At 33.9% G+C, this 23,365-nt stretch overlaps 1 protein-coding gene across 2 annotated transcripts in view; it reads right to left on the reverse strand.

Annotated features, from left to right (window-relative positions):
• LOC140434195 (oxysterol-binding protein-related protein 9) overlaps positions 1-23,365 on the reverse strand; it is a 249,344-nt gene that overhangs the window by 51,353 nt on the left and 174,626 nt on the right. Inside the window, exons 7-8 of one of the 2 annotated variants that reach the window (XM_072522278.1) lie at positions 15,001-15,096; positions 1,963-2,080 (exon numbers count right to left, since the gene is read on the reverse strand). In XM_072522278.1, the coding sequence (XP_072378379.1) occupies positions 1,963-2,080; positions 15,001-15,096 (214 nt within the window). The remainder of the gene's footprint in view (positions 1-1,962; positions 2,081-15,000; positions 15,097-23,365) is intronic. The other variant, XM_072522279.1, reaches the window with a different exon arrangement.

The following is a 23,365-nucleotide window of genomic DNA, read 5'->3' on the forward strand; positions in this document are numbered from 1 at the left end:
GACAGTAAAGATGTCAATTTTCTACGTATTAGATTATGTTGTAGGAACTCATTTTAATTAAAATGTTTGAAATTTATAACATTTGTTTAAATTAATACCTTATAATTTGATACTTCATTATGGTTGTTCTATTTTTGGTAAGATTTGATCGTTCACTAAAAATTTAATAAAAGTGCGACAACATTATCGCATATGTCGTTTTCATTGGTTATTTATGTAGTTTGAAAATCACTTATTGCATTTTAAAAAAAAATTATACAGGGTGTAATATTTAATACGAATCCCTAAATTAATTTTTCCAAAGCCAGTCCTGGAATTTTTTAATTTAGCTAATACCAGTCGAATGCTTGATAGTAGTGTACTGTATCATGCAAAAATTAAAAAAATCAAATGAGCCGTATAAACACTACAGTAAAATGAAATAAATGGTCAATTACACAAATCACCCTGTTAATTAATAAAGAAGAGGAGTTGACATTTTTCAGTGGCCACATGATATGCTCCCTGAGGGACTCTACATATGGTAGAAGTATGTAAAGTTCCTCATGACTCACCCTGTATATTATATATACAAGCTATACGCTCCCGAAGAAGCTAAAGCTATTTTCACTTAAAGATCCTTTTTGTGTGGGGGATCATGCCATTCTGGGTTTGGTTTTACAGTTTCTGGTGTGACTTCGCTGTTTCCACTACTTTTCTCCATTTTTCTCTCTCTTCGATTGACATTTCTATATTTATAATTTCCATATTCCTTAAGCCTTCTTCCACTTGTTGTCTCCATCTCAGTTTAGGTCTGCGTCTGGTGCTTTTACCTGGTAGTATCCATTCCGTTATAACTCTTAACGGATTGCTTTTCGCTCTTCTCATTATTTGTCCACACGATCTAATTCTTTGTGCTTTTATTGCTCTAACTATGTTCTCTTGACACATCCATTCTTGTATTTCGTGATTCATCCATTGTCTTGCATCCTCTTCGTTTTCCCTCTTTGGTCTCAGTATTTTTCATAGTTGAAACAGGTATAATTACAACCAGAAAAACTTATTGATAAATACATACCTACATGTTGGACAAGAAATTAGAATAGACAAGGACAACCAAACAGGTAAAGTATCAAGAAGAATTGCACACGGATGTCCAGCATATAGAGGTCTTCAAAACGTATTTAAAGACGATAAAATACCGATTAATCTGAAGCAGAAAGACTTCGATCAGTATGTTCTGCCAGTAAGTAATGACCTACGGTGTGGACACACTGTCCCTAAAAAAAAAACCAGACCTCAAAACTAAGAACAGCACAAAGAAGAACGCAGCGTTCTATAATGGGAGTAACAATAGAAGACAAGCTCAGAAACGAACACCTACGTAAAGAACCAGTTACAGATGTAGAGAGACCTTGCAGATTAAAATGGAGATAGGCTGGTGACGTGGCAAGGAGGAAGGATTGAAAGTAAACAAGCTAGAAACTCGAATGGAAACTAAGAACAGGTAAACAAAACAGAAGAAGTCCGGCTATTCAATGGCAAGATGATCTGCGAAAGATGACGAAAACTTGAATACATTCTGCACAAGACCGTGTACTCTGGATACAAACAGGCTTATGTCTTGCTAAAACGGGCTGATGATGATGTACAAAAGTAGAGTAGTAAACACGGAGGTTTAATGCGAGAAAACATAGTTCGTGTTTTTTTTCTGACTTGTAATCTCTGTCTTATCGTCTTATCTCTGTTGTCAGTTTTTTAATTACATATACAAATTCTTAATTTTTTTAATTTCTACTTTCACATGATAATTATATTGTTTTTTTTTTCGCCGTTATTTCATATTTTAAACCAGTAAAGCAGATCACTTATTAGATTAAGCAAGGATTTATTCCTATTAATGTCAGCAATTATGTTGATTATATCTAGTACCGCACTGAAAAGGCGATTACATCAAAGCATAACAGATAATAAAACACTTACGCTGGTGAAGGAAGCTGGCTGCCAGAGGAGAAAGGAGAGTCATTAGCGTCGTAGAAATCGTCTTCCCCTTCAGAACTGGAGTACGACATATCCGGTACCACCAGAGACGTTGGGTTATCTGAAGCAAAAAAAATATTTGTTGAAAAGCATATTCACGTACAATTGTTTCCTATTTTTGTTATGATAATAAATTCGCTACAATTATATAGAAAAGCTAAAATTCCCTTTAAAAGAAAGTAAGGATAAGGGAATACGAAAGGAATGAAGAGTAGAAACTATAAACTCAAAAATGTCAACGTATCACTGTTGACATCATTTTTCTGGAATGGTGTGTTAATCCAGCACCAAAAAAATAATAGCAGTAGCTAGTAAGCGACGCAATATTATTACTAATAAGTCAAGCTGAAGAGCAAATTTAAATAGTGGAATTTTAGTTTGAAACTATCATAACAAATAACGATCTATCAGAATTAAGTCACAATCTTCTTCTTCTTCATGTGCCTTGTCCGTTCCGAACGTTGGCAATCAACATGGCTATTCTGACTTTGTTTACGGCAGATCCGAATAGTTCAGCAGATGACAATCCGAACCATTGCGGCAAGTTTTGGAGCCACGAGTGTCTTCTCCTTCCTGGACCCCTTCTTAAGTCACAATAGATTATAAAATTAGTGTTTATGCTTTAATTTCTTTATAATATTTCTTCTGAAATCAATTGTTTCAATTTCTTTACGTACGTACGTTTTCTTGACCTAAAATTTTTCTATTTCTTATAGTTCTTTTTCATATTGGACATTTTTTTTCAATAATAATCATCAGTACGATGATGATTATTACATTACAAGCTGGTCATAAATGACCAATGAGCAATATCAATTTAATCTAAATTACTACTGTTCCTCAAAATTAAGGGCTTACCCTATACCGTCCCTTGTCTAACCTAACAAGATAGTGCAAGAATAGTGCACTATCTGCTGGCGTCAAGAAGGCCGAAAACGAGGATTGATGGCTGTAAGAAACCGGTTCTCCACTACCAGGTCTATTGCAAATCAATGGTTTTCAGAACATGGAAGACCAATTGGGATGCGAACAATTCCCATCGTCGAATTCCCAGTTTTGGCATTTTTTCAGTTCGGCCACACTGGGTGCAACCTCTTACCCCTGAACATCGACGTAATCGTTTTGAATAGTGCAGAGAACGATTGGCTTGGGACCAGCAATAGAATGAGACTGTCTTTAGTCATGAATCTTCACACATTGTAAGAGTCACAAGGCCACACATTGCGAGAGTCACCATGAACTTCTTTGGAGTCAATCTATTGCCCTGGACCCGAGATGCACATATTTATCCTCAATTGAAAACGTGTGGGACATGAAAAATCGGATACTTTTGCTTTGATGGTTAAGCCCTTTTTCATTGCATTCATTGTTTACTACGTTTAACAGAATTTTAAAATCTTCTAGATACTTTGTCATTATGCCGGTATCATCTGCATCTCTGATATTATTATTAATTTCACCAACGATTTTCCATCAAATTCGCTATGATTATTTAAGACTACTTCACACACCCGATTTAGAGTAGGCATTAAACAATATCGGTGGAATAACAAATTCTTGTCTGATACTACGCTTAATAGAAACTTAAGCTGAAACCTCGTGATCTACCTTATCAAGCAAGATTATAGTAAATATTTTTGAGTAATCTGATGTCATACGTGTCCAGACCAACAAGTTTAAGAATTGAAATAGTAATGTATGTGGTATTTTATCAAAGACTTTATCGAAATTTATAAAACATATATGAATATTTTTTTCGAAAATCAATGCTTTTTTGCAAAATTATCGCAAGCAAAAAAGCGTTTCCCGAGTATCCATACCGCTTCGGAAACCAAACTGCTTTCCACTAGTAATCTCACCAAGTTGATATATGCGACAATGCAATATTTTGCTAATAGTTTTGAGTGTGTGACTCATTAAAGTAATAAGTCGATAGTAGCTACATTATATAGCGTTACTTTTTTGGAAATAGTTACAAATATTAATTCCACCTAAGTATCTGGTAATTGCCGCTGCTCAATATCTTAAAGAAAGAGGTGATAATTGCAACACACTCATTATCTAATAGTTGCAATAACTCTATAGGTATTTTGCCAGGAATAGGAGTCTTCCTTGGTTTCGCTTTGTCGATTGTCATCAAACTTTACAGAGAGGTAAACATCTAAGCTTATTTATCAACAAAAATTTTCAATCTGGCGAAATATTTAAAACAAAACGTCCTTGGAAGATTAGAATTATAATCTTGAAAATCATTATATGCTAATCTCAACATTTTTATAATTTATCGTTCGATAAACCGAAAATTGTGATAACAATATTCAAGAATGATATTTAAAAAAATGAGTTGTTTATTATCAGGCATTTTTACGAAAACAATTATTACCAATAATAATTATAAATAACTATAACAGTAAATCCAAAAAATATAAAATCATCAAAAATCAGAACGTCTATTAATAGTTTAATTCCTTACAGAATATCCAGTTTACACGTATGCAAGAAGCATTTCATGGTATTTTAGAGGAATTAAGTCTTAGCCCCCTTTCAGACGAGCATACTGTATCCGAGATACTGTATGCGAGATACAGAATTTTCGATGGCGGCTGTATCGGATTCAGGGGCATGCTCGTCAGTATGAAAATAGTAGCAGTGCAGTGCGGTTATATTTTTGGAGTATGGATGTAGAAGAGTATGTTATGCTGTGGTACATATTAAATAAAAAGAAAAAGAAACTGAAAAGACGACGTAATTTGTGGGTTCATCCTATTGTAGAATTAAGAGAAACCAAGGGAACGTATAGTTTGCTGTATCAAGATTTATTGCAAGATCCATCGAAGTTTTTTAATTATTTTCGAATGTCTGTGAAGTCGTTTGAAGAACTTCACAAAATTTTGGAAATTCAATTGAGTAAAAAAGACACAACTATGCGTAGAATTATTTCATCAAAAGAACGGCTTTCTATGACTTTTTAAAGTTAAAGTCTATGACTTAAATTTAAAATAAATATGTGTACTTATCTCCAATTTGTAAATTGTTTACCTCGCCCTAAATAAAAAATGACCGTATTCCTTTCACAATAATGTAGTTTGATATTCGTTAAATAATCAAAATTCCAATTAGCAAACTTTTAAAACTAAACTGTATACGTATGAAGAAAAATATTAAACTATTCTACTATGTATTTATAATAAAAACATGTTTATTTCTTACCATATTTATTTTGCTGTACTGCAGTCATGGCCTCAAAATTGTCGCTTAGAATTTTCGACCCAGCACTGCTGCTTTTTATTTCTATTGCAGTAATCTGGCGATGCTGTATCCCATATACAGGGATTTGATTGTACCAAACAAATAAATTTGTCACTATCAAATACAGTACGCTCCATTATTTAACTATATTCAGAAAACACCGTCTTTCTTTCGTTGCTCATTCACAATTATTCGACAGAAAATCGCGCGTCTATGGAATGTGGTGCAAAAGTATTCGTGTCTGAAAGCGTTCATTTAACGTAATGTTTCTTCTGTATCTGGGATACGCATTCAGTCGTCGGCGACAGGAAAGTCCGAGATACTGAATTCGGTATCTCGCATACTGTATCTCTCGCGCGTCTCGTGTGAAAAGCTCCATTTGAGTCTATGTAATATCTGCGTCTCGGATACGCGTATCTCGGATACAGTATCCTCGTCTGAAAGGGGGCTTACGTAAATACTAAACGGATAGATAATCGGCCAAATTTTATACGACAGGGAAAGAAGTGAAGACATTCGAAGAAGAGCAAAATAGTTCCAGTTAACACATGGGTAAAGAACGTTCACAAATGTAGTGCCTTAATTATCCTAATGGCCTATTAAAAATGATTTTAAAGTAATACAAATATTCTTACTATATTAACACCTTGGTGTGAGATGCCAGCATCGGTATTTTGGACCTAGGACGACCCTCTTAAAAATTCAAAGCTAGAGCATTTCTTTCTTAAACTTCCGCTGTGTTTATTGCTTAGAACAAGCTTGGAAAAGATGGAACACTCGAAGAAGAAATGTTGGACAGAAATATGAAAGGAATGAAAGCAATATCAAGATTATATGGAGTCTTGTGGGATAAAACAATGAATGGGACTAAAAAGCGAATTTACAATACTATAGTAAGGAGTTACTACTATAATTGTGTATAGCTCCGAGGTATGACCTTTAAAAAACAGACATAAAAGAGACCATCTGTATTTGCATCTTATCCGTACGGCCCAGACCATTAACATTACTAACCTCATCAAAAGAGTCAATTACTCCTTGAGTTACAGTGTGTTGTTATTCAAAACTTGCAGGGTACACAGACCAAAAGTATCTAGGCTGGATTCACTCTCAGCTGGTATTTCTTGAGGAAGACAAGAAGAGTGCCAAGTTCCCTTGGAGAAATTTAGAACTAAGAAATTTTTTTTTTACAAAATTACTCCCTAATATAAAGGTATGTGAACGCTGGAACAACAAGAGCCTTAATGATATGATATGACAAACATCATCTCATCACGACTATAACTGTCACAGAGATGGACTACTGGAGAGGTGCAGCTGGAAAATACAAGACGAAATGGATCACAAATAATACAATTAGACAAATGATGGAGGTAAAACATGATATCACAGATGAAAAATAACCCAAACAATTAATATGGTCCGAAAATGTACAAAGAATACCCAATCACAGAATCACAAAGAAAGTATTAGACTCAAATCCAAACAGAAGGGGAAAAAGAGGAAGACCACGGAGAAGTTGCAGAGAAACCGTAAACATAGATATAAGAGACAGTGGTCTGTTAAAAAGAAAGAGGAACAATGCTTAGATGGATGAGTGGAATGACAAAAAAGGATAAAATTCATCATCATCATCCAGCCTTTACGTCCAAAGTTGAACATAGGCCTCCTCTAATTTCTTACAGTTCTGGCTGGCCACATGGCCCGCCCAGTTCCACTTCAGCCATGCTATGTGTTCTGTGACGTCTGTGACGCCTCTTTTGCTTCTTATTTCTTCGTTTCTAACCCTGTCTCTGAGATTCAGTGCAAGTAGCGAGCGTTACATTTTTCTTAGAGCCTGGGTTAAGGAAAATGTTTCGGCGCCGTAAATCATGACTGGAAGCACACATTGGTCGAACGTCTTCTTTTTCAAATAATTTGGCATGTTGCTCTTGCAAGGAAAAAATTAAGAATGAGTATATGAGGGAATGCATCAATGAGGTGGCACCTTAACGCCAAAATAAGAGAGCATAGGTTAAGATAATTTCGGTATGTTCAATGTCAATGTTAATCACCCTATAAGCAGAATTGGTGATTTATAAGTTTCTGAAACGAATAGAAGAAGACCTGCTTAGAAAGGACATGATATTGATATGATCCAAGATAGAAACTTTTGGACAAATGTAATTACGGAAACTGACTACGCATAGAGATGTTTATGTTATTATTACTTATAATGTTTATGTTAATTACGTAACCTAAGTGCAATAGTACTTAGTACAACTCGAGTACAATAAACCAGCATATCTATGTTTTATAGACCTGACAAAGGCTTTCGATCGCATCCAAGTCGAAGACGTCTTACACCTACTGTATAAAAGAAACATACCAATCAATATTATACAAACCATCGAAAATATCTACTTCCACAATCGAATACAGGCAAAGAGAAATGGAAAACTAACACACATCTTCAATACAACAGCCAAGAAATACAATATGATAATATCAGCAGAAAAACCCAAATGAATGACAACATCTAAATACCCACTACGATGTAAAATCGAAATTGATGGCAAAATATTAAAGCAGGAAGCAAGGTTTAGATATCTGGGAATATATATGACAGAGATGTTGAAGAGTACGACAACAAAGCTTAAAAGCAAGTAGCGGGATCTCTTAATGCCACAATCTGGAAGAACAAACTCCTAAGACAAGACACAAAAACAAGAATCTATAAAGCAGCAATAAGACCTATATTAACATACACGGTGGAGACACATAAAAAACGAGACGATTACTAGAAACAACCGAGATGAAAATACTCCGACGAATATCAGGGAAAAGTCTGTTGGATAGGGAGATAAGCGAAAAGATAAGAAGAGCATGCAATATAGAAGACATAAATGGATGGACAACAAAACGGAAACAGGAAAAATTAGTAGAATGGCAGAGGATAGGATAGTACGAATAGCACGAGATAAGTCACCAAATGGACGAAGAAGTATTGGCAGACCAAGAAAAATATGGTGCGAAAATTTAAACAATTTAGGAGGCTAATATTGAAGAAGAAACAGGCTTTAAAGTCTACATACAAGAAGGAAGAAGGAAGAAAGTAACCTAAATAGAACTGATCCAATATTAACCAATGATTCTACATTATTTTCACTATTCTTTATTGATAAAAAATTATCTCCAAAAGTAGATTTTGATTCAAGCATAATTCCTGTGTATATCATCTTATCTATGATTTATCTTTTATCAACTATAGAAATAAATACAAAAAACAATTATAAAATTGCTCTAAATTTATAATAATATTTAAATAGAGTCAAACAAAACAAAATGCATACCTGTTGGTGATGACGCACGAGTAATTATTTTCTGTACAAACTATACATAGTCTAATTTGGCAAACCATCTACACTATATAAACGATTTTTTGTATCCAAATTCACAATATAATTTTGACAACACAAAACGATTAAATTCTTTTAGTTTATCATCAACTATTGCTACCAAAACTGATAAATCACAACGTAACAGTTTACGTAACACCAAACACTCACACACAATAAAATCAAAACCTTTTGTGATATTTTTAAGTTATTTTAACGGTACTAAACATAAAGCCAATCGCAGCGATAAGTCAACGTTTTTTTAGATAACAAACAACAACGAGATAAACTAAACCACACTGTATAACATTAAGCTTAATATTAAAACGATTGATAAAAGCAAAATGTCTGAAATCACAAAACTACGGTAGCAGGTATACATTATGCATACTATTATTCTCTAGAAGTAACATATTAGGCAATGCAGAGAAAGTTATTCATATAAGTAATATTTAAGATTGCTATTGTATTTGTCGGATAGTTGGCCATGGTATAAGAAATAACAAAAAGCGGTCGGCTGGATAATGAATTGTATAAAAATTTGGTAACCAAACAATTAAAATTGTTAGAAATTTCTTAATTTATTATAGAAATTAACCGTAATTGATAAAAATAAACATTTTGCTTTATTAATACTTGTAATTTCTACAGTTTTAATTCGTGAAATACATATGTGTAATACAGGGTGTTTCAAAAAAAGGTAACATCGTTTCTAAACTCGGATTCACCAGTAGATTTCAGCGTTGGCTCTTACGGACAATGAGGGCTATGATGTATCGTTTATGTGAAATAATTACATGCTGTAAACTCCGATTTTAACACATTTATGTAAAAATTTTCAAATCGGTATGATGTAAGAACTACGTATAACGGGTTGCCTATCTTGATATGTAATTTATCTATATGTAAATGTAATTTTTAAGCTGTCTAAAATTAGGTGCCGTTTTCGCTCTTAGTTAAGTTATGTTATTGTATGTAATTTGTGGAAACAAGTTACTATTTTTTTATAATTATAATAAAATAAACTAATGGCTTCAATTAAAAAGAAAACAACCAGGAAACAATTGTAAATGATGTTAGACTTCATAAAAATAAATAGTGCTTACTGGCAAAATAGTCAAGGAAGGCTAAGAAAGTAGCCCAATTGTGAGAGGAATATGCTATCAGGGTAAATACAGTAGATGGTGGCCCTAAAAAACAGGAGAAGAATGAAGACATGTAAGAAGATTAATTTCTGTTACTATCAAATTTAATAAATGCTAAATTTTTAGGTGTTCAATGAGTGGAAGATTTTGCAACTCATTTCAAAGATTCATCTTGGGGAGCCCCAGATTATAAATACATTGGAGTTTAAAAGTAAAGATTAATTATTGATGTATTATGTTTATTATGGTGTATAATATTTTTCAGAAGGAAAAGGAAGTCAACCTGTAAAAATTAAAAATGCAATAGTTTTATTTAAAATTCTATAAACATATCCTTTATAAAATTATATCTCAATTATGGAATAAACTGAATATAAACATTTTTATTTAACAATTTTATAACTCAAAATTTTTTAGCCACTTTGTAATATGTTTCAGATTTTTTGTTTTGTCTTGATCTTTGTGTTATTCTTTTTGATTTTGTAACTAATTGTAACATAAATACCTACATATCATTATGAAATATACTAATTATAAACACTTTTATTTAACAACTTGTTTTTTTTTTATTTTACAACACCGAAGTTTGCAGCAATAATACTTCTTCATATTCTCTAAGGGTTATGAGCACATTTGGACCATTTTGTAATATATTTTAGTTTGTTTTACCATTATCATTAGTCAACATCAATGCAACACAGGAATATATGTTTCCAGCTTTAACAAGGCTATAATGTAAAACTCTGTGCTTGTGCAAATAATTCTTTAGGACAATCCTCCATTCACCCCTGTGTCTACCAACTCTTCTGTACATTCTAACTCCAATAGATTTTAAATCATCGTCTAAATTGTCTTGATACCTAAGTCTTGGTTTTCTTCTGGTTTATTGTCCCATCAGCCCTCTTCTGTTAAAAACCTTTCCGACTGTTGCACCTACCTCTTGCCTGATGAAATGCTCTGCTCTATCCATGTAAGGTATGCTACGTTAATGAATTTTATGTCAGGTTCTATACAACCCAAAGTTGTAATGCTTGTGCTACAAACCTTGTTCTTTGTAGTAGTATATTTTAGGTGTATTTGTAGGTTTACTTTGTGGTATATTTTAGATTTGCGTTAATTTTTGAAATTGTATTCTTTACTTGTATGTTTTAATTTTCCAAGGGTTTTAATAAATTTTGGACTACTTTTTAATATATTTTAAATTTGTTTATTTTGAACTTTTTGCAATTAATTGTAACATACGGGTTTTATGTTTTTAAACATTTTTATTCAACAATTTTATAACACAAAGTTTGTATAAATATAAATCATATACTTATAAAATAAACTGAGGATAAACATTTTTATTTAAATATTTTATAACATAACATTTGCAGCGATAACACTTCTTTATATTCTCTAAGGGTTTTCAAAACTTTTGAGCCAGGTTGTAATATATTTTTATTTTGTTAGTGTTGTGTCATTTTTGTAATTAATTGTAACATACATGATTTATGTTTTTGTTTTTAACAATATATAAACATTTTAAATTTAATATGTTATAATACAGTGTGCAGCAATATAATATCTTCGTATTATCTAAACAGTTTAAAAAATTTTGAGCCATTTAGTAATATGTTTTAGATTGTTTGTTTTGAGCTGTTTGTAATTAATTGAAATATTAACATTTATATCACTAAACTATACTAGATTATAAAACTTTATCATATATATTACAAAATGATGAAATATCACTAAATTGTAAAATTATATTACTTAACTATATTTGATTATAAAACTATATCACTATTTATCATTGTGAAATAAATAAATTATGAAAATATTAATAAGTTTTTGTTTCACTACACAAAGTTTGCAGCAATAACACTTCTTATTCTCTGTGCTTCCAACACCCAACCATTGTTCTGATTTGCCTCCTTTGGAATCATTTCTATGAGAACTACAGGCTGTACTTAATCTTTTTCACCATTTTGGCACAAAGTGTTCCACTATCCCTGCAGCTATTTCTGTTAATACTTTACTAAATGTACTTTGTTCCATTGAAAATAACAGGTTGTTGCCAGTACATTTTTGGTAACTTTCATTTCCTACAAAATTAAGTAGGGAGAGAACCTTTAATTCTATTGCAATTTAGTTAGAGATGGTTATCTATTTCAAATGGGTTACTGGTGTCCCGTAACTGAAGTTGCTCTACATTTACATAATTTCTTTCTGCCACATCATTCAATTCATTGAGTAATAACAAATTTACAAAATCCATTTTTTTCAAAAACAAACAAGAAGCCAAAAGTTAGGTTAATTTGAATTATCTGACAGATCTTCAGGATATGACAGAACCGAAAATAACGTTTTATGTAATTTTCTGCTGTGGCTTGGTCATTTTACGCATAGCAACGCAGGGCATGATACATCATACCGTTTTTACACATTATGTTTTGAGAACTGTAATCTGATGTACGTTTTCTGAATTTTACACTAGTATGTAATTATTTACGTAAATGATACATCATACGGGCTGACTGACTAATGGGCGTTTGTAGAAATGGTTTAACCGTGAAGAAATTTCGGTATTGTTGTAATTAAATACCCATTTAGAATTTTCCTGATAATAGTATCTACTAATTGTTATACGAGTGCGTATATCTATAGCAGTTTTGCAGTTTGTAGAAACGGTTTAACTGTTTTGTGTGTGCGTTCGAGAAGGTACGTTAACTTGTCAAAAAATAAGTGCAATTTATTTTTAAACTTTTTTTATGTACTGTGTCAAAAACATGGAGCATTTAGAGGTGAAAAGTTTCAAACAAGGACAAATCTTAGATTTATATGCGCGACAAATTATTTTGAATATGTTGATATATACAACAAAAACAAATTGCGATCTGACTCCAACACAAATTGTTTCTACAAGTACAGCACTGGGTGCTAGCGATGGACAGTCTGGAAAATTCGTCAGGAAGGATTGGATCATAATGGAGACTTACCCAAAATTCTGAAAAACCCACGTAAACGAACCAAGAAGGAAACCAATCGGGAGTTTACCTACGATGAGGATATCAGGAGCCAATTGAGAACACTTGTTCACATGAAATTTTTCTTAAAGAACATACCTCCCACAATCAAAGCTCATCCGTTAATTTACGCGAACATTTGCCTAAATTTTCCAAAAGTACTCTATATCGACTATTGCGAGAGATGGGGTTTGTTTATGAAAAAAGAGGAAAGAAAGCAGTAATGATGGAACGTCCTGACATAATAAATTGGAGGCATAAATTTCTTAGAAAAATACAGAATTATCGAAATCAAGGATACAATATTTTCTATTTGAATGAAATTTAGAATAGGTAAAAAACTGAAAAATAGTTGGGTTTGCTTAGTAAAACATTTTTGTAACGCCATCCGTTTTCAAGATAAAGGCCGTTGAAGAAAAAAAAAATTACGCATTTTTTACGATTTTGCCGAAACTACTGGCAAGATTGTAATGAAATTTTATACGAATATGTTTTGGAAGCTGATACATCCCATGAATTTGTTTTTATATCTGTCTCTCATAGAGTGCGCTAGTTGAAAGGTTTGTACCAAGTATCTCTATACTCTTGGTAAAAGTCGATAATGTTCGGAATATTTTTATTTGAAAATTATAGTATAAGTAATAACCGATACCGGTATAAAGTAATGATAACGTTCTAATAGGTATATCCCGATTTTTTCTAAGTTTGCCATGGAAAACTGACATTTATCGATTGTTCTGGCGGTAAGTCAACAAGAATTAGATTTTTGAAACCTTGTTATTTGTAAAATTAGATATTGTTAAATTCAAATGTTGAATACACTGACATATTATTAACCTTAGGCGAGTATTTAGGAAATTCTAGTGCAACTTTTACTCGTTATGCAGAAAAGTTTCCTAGAAGAAACTTACCAAGTAAAAAAACATTTAGAGCCGTTGAACGACGTTGTCGAAAAACTATGAATGTGAGACCAAATAAAATAAATTCTGGTAGACCAAGAACAAAAAAAAATTAAAGAATAAAATTTTAAATTTACTTGATCAAGATCCAATAGTTAGCCTAAGGAATATGGCAAGACAAACCAATACGTTTTCTTCAAGTACTTGGCGGATACTTTAAGATCGGCAGCTACTATCATTACAGACAAGTCCAAGAGCTCTTGACAGACGACATACCGGTTAGACCGGATTTTTGTGAAACGTATAAGAAAGGATAGCCCTCAATCCAAATCTTTTAAAATGCATTATCTTTACGAACTAGGCCATCTTTACGCGACAAGGTATGTTAAGCTCGCATAATGCACACTACTGGTGTGATGAGAATCCACGAGTCAACTTTAGTTAAGAAATTAATAGGTGATCATATTCTACCTGGAAATTTAAATGGTGATATGTACCATGATTTTCTAAACAATCACTGATTCGAGATATTAGAAGATTTAAACTTTAACATGTTAATGGAGATCTGCGAGACATGTTGTAAGAGTGGAGACCACTGGCAGACAAGCGAAGTCAAGGAAGACCCTTAACATGATGGATCGACGACCTCGTGACTGGTCGACCAGTCACGATCAATAATTGTGACCAACTGGATAGCAGAAGCACAGAATAGAAATATATGGAGATATCTAGAGTATACCTATGTCGAAAAATGGATAAATTAGGGCTGATTGATGGTGATGATGATGATTTGGTCTTAAAAGTGATAAGTTTCAGCACATATTTATCATATGCTTCGGCCAGCCGGTTTACGAGTAGTTGCGAATCTTCGAACATTCAGTGCTATGTTGTGAAAGTTTTGTAACGGCGTCTGTATGCATTCCGTCACTTTAAGGTTTTGCAAAGAATAAATTCTTCAGTAATCAATAATTTCAGTTTATTAGCTTAATATTTCTTGGTTTCATTATTGTAACTGCTCCTGTTTTATTACAGCTCCGAAGAGTTTGCATTCATACTCATCAGTAGAATTGCTAGAGCTCCTGTAAATTCGACTATTGATGACTGGTTGGAAATTGCATTTGTATTCAAACTGGTTAGGCTCTTTTTATTTATTCACACCCGGTTCGCTGTTTCATTTCTCAAGAAAATTCTCTTGCAAAAAAGGAATAACAGAACACTATTTTATGCACAATATAATCAAAATATGCAATATCTTAAATCGTTTCTTAGGGATAAGTATTCAGAAAAGATTAAAAATACTTACTTATTGACCTACTATGCCGCCTAGCATTTTCAACACATTCTGAACCTAATTCGATGCCTGATTGAACTACTGCGTCCCCTGGTACTGTTTCGGTACCTGCAAAAAATATATCATTTGAGGTTCTTCATATATATACTATATTCCTGATATATAATTAAGGGATTTTTGCCGATTTAAACCACTGTAAAACCACCAACAGTAATATAGGACGGTTATTATTTCGGAACCTTCTGGTCTAGGTCGGAACATCAAATTTCTTTATGAGTGTAGCATTTTTTCTTCCACGCTGTATAAGGTTTTAATTTGCGTGTTACAAATCCTTGAAAGATAAATGATTAGGTCTGCGTCTCAAAATCTTTGAATAGAATAAGCATAACCAATTGTTTATTTACATAGACAATCGGCGAGAGATCTAAGATGCGTGAGAATGAGAATTCAGTCTTGGTCTGACATTTCCGCAGTCAAGTAGTGCTGGTATATTATTCCGGTACTAAAGACTCCGCTTGCCCATTTGGGAGTCAAGTACAAATTTTGGTCTTCTAGCGGACCAACGTTGTTTCGCTCGCCACAAATGAGAGTGGAATTAGAAGTTTTTACGATTGTATTTTTATAGGAGAGAAATCTATTATGGTTTCCTTAACTTCAGATTTTTTTCTTGTAGAATATAATTTTAAAATAATTTACTTGCGTGAAGGGCTATAAGTATAAACCCTAGTTAACATCATCGGCGAGAAGGACCATGGAACGGAAAAGAGTTCTTTTTGTGTGCAATGTGCAATCTCTCGCAGAGTCAAATTTTGGACAGCGCAGTGTTGCAGCGAGAGGAAAGGAGTAGGAGCGCTGTTGCAAGGTTGAATTAAGTCCGAACATACTCCCCGGCTGTTGAATGTCTCATTCAATAATGAGGTAGAAAGATAAGAAAAGAATAAGATCTAATGGTTAAGTTAGAACGTGAGAAGATAAAGAAGACCTAAGATATACGAACAAGAAAATAAGCAAGAACAAAAAATAAAGCAATGAACAAAAATCAAAAATTAAGAATCTTGAGGCAAGGGACATAACTTTGTGATGGGCCTAATGAAGACTCCTTCACTGGTTCGAATCCGTACAGCTCTGACCTTTCCGTCAAAGTCAGGAAATATTTCTAATATTCTGGCCAAAGGCCACTTAAGGGGGGAGTGTCATCCTCCTTCATGAGAACAAGATCATCTATTTTTAAAATTTTCTTTAATTTGAAACCACTTGGGCTGTTCCTGTAATCTATTTAAGTATTTCAAGTAAAATCTCTTCCAAAAGTGCTGTTAAAGCTGAGTACAGCATTGAAAGAGGTTCAGTCTATTTTCAGGTATGTGAGTCAGGCATTTTAAGTCAGCGGGGCCGTTAGATAGAGGTCAAATTGGTCTGGAATTTAATATAGCCTCTATCTGAATTAGTACAGTAGCTAATTCTTCAAAGGTCAAGTGGGCGTTGCCCGCTTGTTTTTTCATATTCGACGAATATGAAATTTTGTAAATTTTATGGCGGATTTTCAAATTCCTCCCCAATGAGGACTATGAGGGGGTATCCACTTTCATTTTATTAGATACAATTCACGAAGACAGTTATAAGCACCAGTAAGATTGGTACCGTGATCGCTAAATATAACAGAGGGGTTGCCTCTATGAGCAATAAAACGTTTTAGTGCTAGTAAAAAGGAATCACTAGAGAAAGAGGATACGAGCTCAATATGGACAGCTTTTGTGCTCATACAGATAAGGAGTATCACATAACATTTTGTGAGACGGGCCTTACGAAGGCGAGATGTTTTTATCATAAGTGGTCCACCATAGTCAGTCCCAACATTTTGGAAGGGGCGTGAGGTCGAAACTCTTTCCTTTGGTAAATCGACATAATTTGCTGTGCAAGTTGCGCGCGAAATCTAAAGTAAGTAGAGCAGTTTCGAATAATTTTCTTAGCTTTCTACCTCATTATTGAATGAGACATTCAACGGCCGCGGAGTATGTTTGGACTTAATCCAACCTTGCAACAGCGCTCTTACCCATTTCCTCTCGCTGCGCTGTCCAAAATTTGACTGTGCGAGAGATTGGAGATTGCACACAAAAAGCTCTCTCTTACGTTTCAACTGCCGCACGAAGCAGTCACACCGGTGAATCATCCGATCCCGTATTAATTATTGTAAGATAATATTTCTTATACAAAAGCAGAAAGCAAATAAATGGTAATGTATCATCTATTGAACAATCTAAAATATACTGTTTATAATTGTAATACATTTCTACTGAGTAAGAAGTAGTTTATTGAAATCCATACAACAAAAAGAACCATCGCTTAATGGAAATACACCAAATGTCGAAGGACTAATCTGAAGTAATTATTCCTAATTACTTGTACCCAGCCCAAATATTTATTCACCTACACTTGGACTGTGTTAGAGAAACCCTTTCCGTTCCGAAACTAATAAAATTACAAACATTTGCATAAATAAACATAACAATCGTACTTTATAGTAAATATAATAAACAGGGATGATCTATGTGGATAATTTGCATACGAATATCTGCATAAATTACAAGAAAAAACTAACAGTAAATATCAAATGCAGTTCGTTCCGCGTCAAGATAATTGCTTTAATTACTCTAGAATCTAATTAATCGGGTGTTTGCATGCTCGCGTACAGAATCTACACAGCTGATTTCGTGCCGGATTTCTTTTTTCTTCTCTGGCTTTTAAAATATTCAGCAGGGAAAAAAGCAACTCACTCGCCGAGTAATTGATACGACATAATTATATTATGTATACCTCCATTTCCTTTTTGGACCGTACCCTAAATGGACTGCAGAGCACAGAGTTGTTTTGTGTTATTTGAGATTTTATTTGGAAAAAGTGTAATTTACAATGGAAATAAGTTTAAATATTTAGGATTTAAAATTTTTTAAATTTTGTGTTTTTTAAATTTTTTTTTGTATAGCAGGACGCGATAACATATCAGGAGAAATCATGAAATATGGACGACAGAGAATCATTACAGACATATCAATATTGGTACAATAAATAAGCGATTCAGAAGTAACATAGATAAGTAACCCAAGATAGACGAGGCAGTGAAGCAGTAAAACCCAAAATTTGAGATAGATCTCAATGCCGCTTGTTGAATTCGATTTGTAAGAGTGACAGGAAATTTTGTGAATAAAAATGATGATGTGGAAATTAAAATTGCATTATTAAACAAGGAAGATGCATTTTTCAAAGTGAATTTCGGAATGATAAAAACCGACAAATTGGTAATTCAGAAATAATTGACAAAAATGAGTTCAATATTACTATTCGGTGGTTTTTGGGGTCACTATCACAAATTCGATAAACTATCAGGCTCCTATGCACAAATTCCAGAAGGAGAGCCCCATTCTGGGCCGCAGGTACCTGGGAGAGCCATCGCCGGCATGATATTAGCGTTCAATGACCTCAAAAACCCCCGAGTAACTAGTTTACACTGATTTTGTATCGAATTTACACAAAACTCCAATAGCCGAAGGCCGTCTTGGACCTTAGGTGTCTCGCACACTATCGCCGACATGATATTACTGTTCAGCGACCCCAAAAACCCCTGAGGAGTAATATTGAACTCATTTCCGTCAATTACTTCCAAATGTACTTTGGAAAATGCATTTTCCTTGTTCAATAATAGAATTTTCATTTGAACATAATAATTTTGAGCATCATTAAGGGTAGTGACCACTGGGAACACCAAGTTAAAATAGAGTCCAAGTCCATTTGGAAGGTTAGCTGGTTTGTGATTGGATTGGCATATATTTTTGTGCCATCAGCGTAGAGCGATATTTTACTTGAAACATAGTAAGGGACATCGCTGGTATAAACCGTAAAAAGCAGAGGTCCAAGGACAGAACCCTGATGCATTCCACTTTCCATTATCCTGTCCTGTGAGAAAGATTGGCTAACTCTAACTTTGTAATGTCAATCTGTCAGGAAATCATCTATCCAACGAAGTAAAGTACCGCGAACTCCGAAATGTTCTAGCTTGAGTAAAAGTCTGCGCTAAAGTACACGGTAAAAGGCTTTAAAGAAATCTAGATAAACAACGTCGACCGGCTGCGAACTGTTAAGGGATGACGCCCAGTCGTTAAGACAATGTAGGAGATTTTTTAGAGTAGAGCGACCAGAGACAAATCCATGTTGTTGTGTTGGAATAACATGTTCCTGGAGAAGAAATTTGGTCATCTCCTCGGAAATAATGGCTTCCATGAGTTTGCCAACCACTGGCAGCAAGCTAATCGGACGATAATTGGTGGGGTCGAGTTTGCTGCCCTTTTTAAGGAGTGACGGATGCTAATTTCCAACTATTAAGGAGTTCTGGATAAAAGAAGTTTGCATAATTAAAGTTAAGGGTATTTTGGTGTTAAACCATCTAAACCAGATGAAGCGGCCGTACGAAGTTTAATTAAGTGATGTTTAAGATTCTGTGTACTGTGTACAACTCTTCGTGTACCGCTTGTATCGGAAATTAGAAATTATCAAGGATAACTGAATTTTATTTACCGCTGATCTAAAAACCTCGTTTGTGTTCTAGCCAATCCATTTGCCATTTTTTACGATTTTAAATCTAAAATTTATTGAAAGGACTAGACTAATAAATATGTAGGTTTTTAGAGAGCTATGGTTTTTATTTATATCGTTTTTTTGATAACGTATGGTCCTAAAGTTTTGGGAAAAATTTCACCTGGTCTGATTGAGAAGCAAAATGCATATAACAAAGAAGGCCATGGAATTGAAATATCATCAGTTATTGCTCTGCAAAATGTCTTATAAAATTGATATTCGTCGAGGTGTTTATAATATGGTTGGGCGAATGTCGAAACGAGATATTGTTAATATTTATCGAGATCAAAACATAAGCAAATCGACAATTTATAGCACAATCAGAGAATGTGAAGAAGGATTACCATGTGTTAACTTGCGTAAAAGTGGCCGACCGCGGATTTTGAACCATATAAGAGAGGCAAGACTGATTGAAGCAGCTAAGAACAAAATTGGGGTCTCACAGCGAAAACTGGCCAGAAGATTTCATGTTGGAAAGACTACAGTATACAGGACCCAAAATACACAGAGGATCAATTAGAGAGAATTCCGAGATGTTGCCGCGCGTTAAGGCGAGTGCATTTCGTCAACAAGTCGAAACTTTACTTTACCTTTGTACCGAAAGCAGACAATCCCCCCAACCTACCTCAGGCTCGTCCAATTGAAGAGTTCTGGGCAATATTAAGTTGGAAAGTCTATAATAACGGACGGGAAGCACAAAATCGGGAACAGTTAAGACGCCGCATATATACAAAAATTCGAGAAAGACGCCGAGGTCGTCCAAAGGATGATGCAACGTATCAGGGGAATTATTAGGCAAATCGAAAATAATGGTCCTTGGTCTTGTCTGTCATTTGAATTTTGATTTATAATAAGGATAGTTAATTTAAATTGTTGAATAATTTAATAAAAATATAAGATTATTGTGGTCAGAGTTATATGCTTTTGAAATTTTTCCCAAAACTTTAGGACCATACGTTATGTATTGGTTTTGTTTACAATACTAGTGTCAAACAATAAATATCGTAGATTTGAACTTTCAATAAATATTGATACGATTAAATGAAAAAGAAAGAATTAAAATTTTAATGATGTGTGCGAATAGTAACAAGTGCCCAACCCAACAAGAAGTTTGCGATTTATGGAATAATAAGTATTCAGATCGTACTATTTGTCAATCCAGTGTATCGAAAAAAAAAATTAGAGAATTCGGTCACGTAAGAAATAATTATAAAGGTCGTTCTGCAATTGGTGAAGATGAAAAATTGAATTTGTTACTATAGTGAAGTCGTTTTACCCTGTCGTATTTCAGATTAACGCCCGAAAAATAATTTATGACTCCAGTTACAGCCACTCTGTTATGCTTTCCCTTTTCTACCTGCTTTGTGGTACCGAACCTCCTACTGGTCGGCTGTAGTACTTGAGGATAAATCAGCGCTACCAAAACAATTTTTTTATAAATCGTGAAAAAACGCAAATTGAAATGCTTTGTGATGATAATTTATTGAAAAAACTTTTATAATTTTATTTCAAATAAAATTGTCTCGAGGAGTGCATCCATTCCTTGCGGTCGCATAACTGGATAATTTTAGTTGTTATATTTGCAAAAATAGTAAACAGTCTGCGGAGTCGAGGCTCTCCATTGACCGGACTCGCCCTGCCACCGAGGCCCCGCCCCCTCGTGTATATATTCAGAGAGCTCCGAAAAATCTCGCTATTAGTATTCAACGGTCGCCGGTTTTCAATAGTGACAATTGATAACGTACAAGAAAACGATAGAGCACCTAAATATAAGTTTTTATCTCCGAGTGAGCGTCGGATTGTGTTAAAAGTGGAAAATTATTTTACTTTAGAAAAAATCAACATGGGACCAATGGTATCAGTACTGGCAGTTCAAAAAAGGACAAGTACAGCTTGTGGAATTTCAGAACAGACCTTGCAAAGAGTTCGCAAAATGAGTGAGGAGGAATTAAGTTAGGAAAATAAAAGGATTCGTTTGCATCCGAAAACCCTCGACTTGCCACAAGGTATTAAAATCTCAATCAGAAATATCATTTACATGTACAAAGCAAAAGAACATATTACAAGAAAGACTTATTCAAAAAATAAAGGACAGAGAACTTTGTGATATGGATTTGACCAGTTTATCAAAAGTAATAACAGCTATGGGTTTTAGATACAAAAAAAAACCAATAATCGTAAAGTGTTGTGCGAGCTGTCCAATGTTGTTGGAAAAAGGTGGAAATTTATAAGAACTATTTAAAAAACAAGAATTCCGAATTTGCCAGACAATTTGTGTTTCTTGACGAAACATGGATTTTTGCGAAAGGAAATAATACCAAATCATCCTGGCAAGATGATTCTACCAAATGCTATTCGAGTACTAGTGCGAGTAATGGCAAAATATATATTATATTGCATGCAGGAAATACGAAAGGTTTTATACCCAATGCTAGTCTTATATTTTCTTCGACAAAAAAAAAACTGATGATTACCACGGAAATATGGACGCCGATATTTTTGAACATTGGTTTGATGAAAAATTATTAAAAAATCTGGAAAATCCGTCATTAATAGTCTTAGACAATGCTTCGTATCACACCAAAGAGGAGGAAAAGTTTCCCACAAGCAGCTGGAAAAGAGAAGACTTAAGAAAGTGGCTGTCGGAGAAAAATATAGAACACGAACATCTAGTTTTAAAAGCTGAATTATTAAATAAGTGCAAAGAACACATTAGTGAGAAAAAATTTGTCGTTGACCAAATGGCACTAAAATATGGTCATGAGGTCCTAAGACTACCACCATATCACTGCCAGTACAATCCAATTGAATTGGTGTGGGGCATCACTAAAAACTACTATGATAAACATGCATGTAAGACCACCGACGAAGCCAGCGTTTTACAACTCTGGCAAGATGCACTAAACCAAGTCAATGAGGAACAATGGGGGAAATGTATTGAGCATACTGAAAAAAATATTTTAGAGTCATATGAAATAGAACAAGTTATTGATGAAGTAAGACCTTTAATTATTCGTAATGATGAAGATTCAGATGAATCGGATAGCTAGTCAGATAGTGATGATACCTGTCCATAGATTAAGACGTAGATAGAAAAATTAACATAAAAGGGTACCAACCAGCAAAAAAAAACAAAAAAAAAAATAAAACAAAAACCGCATGCATGTAATGTCGTATTATCAAATTAAGAAAACCGTAGATTTTTAATTTGAGAACCGCTGACTAACTGAGGCAAATCTGAACAGACACTTTTATTACTTATGCGACAGGCTAAAACGATCCTACTATAACTGTACATGAAAATCCACGCATGACTAGTAGACAAATCTCAACGAAAACTGACTACAGCTTTAAAATATTTAAAAAACAATAAGTTTTACTTGCACAACGTGAAACTACTTCAGGAGCTCAGTGAAGATGATTTTGATCAAAGGATTGAATTTACGAAGTGATAATCTACCGATGTATGTAATAATGAACCACAATTTGTAGATCGTGTATTATTTTCAGATGAAGCATCATTTTATTTAAATGGAACTGTTAACTAGCCAAACTGTAGGCACTGATTAGATACCAATCCTCATTGGATGATGGATGCCCATACTCAGTATCCCGAACAAGTTAATGTTTGGGCAGTTTGGATTATATTTGTTTATCCCATTTGAGAGAACAAAGGTCATTTTCAAATGGCTGTACAGGTGCTTTATCAACACATAGAATGTTTTTTTGTCCGATTCTCTTTATAAGGTCT

Source organism: Diabrotica undecimpunctata, chromosome 2 (assembly GCF_040954645.1).
Source record: "Diabrotica undecimpunctata isolate CICGRU chromosome 2, icDiaUnde3, whole genome shotgun sequence".
NCBI lineage: Eukaryota > Metazoa > Arthropoda > Insecta > Coleoptera > Chrysomelidae > Diabrotica > Diabrotica undecimpunctata.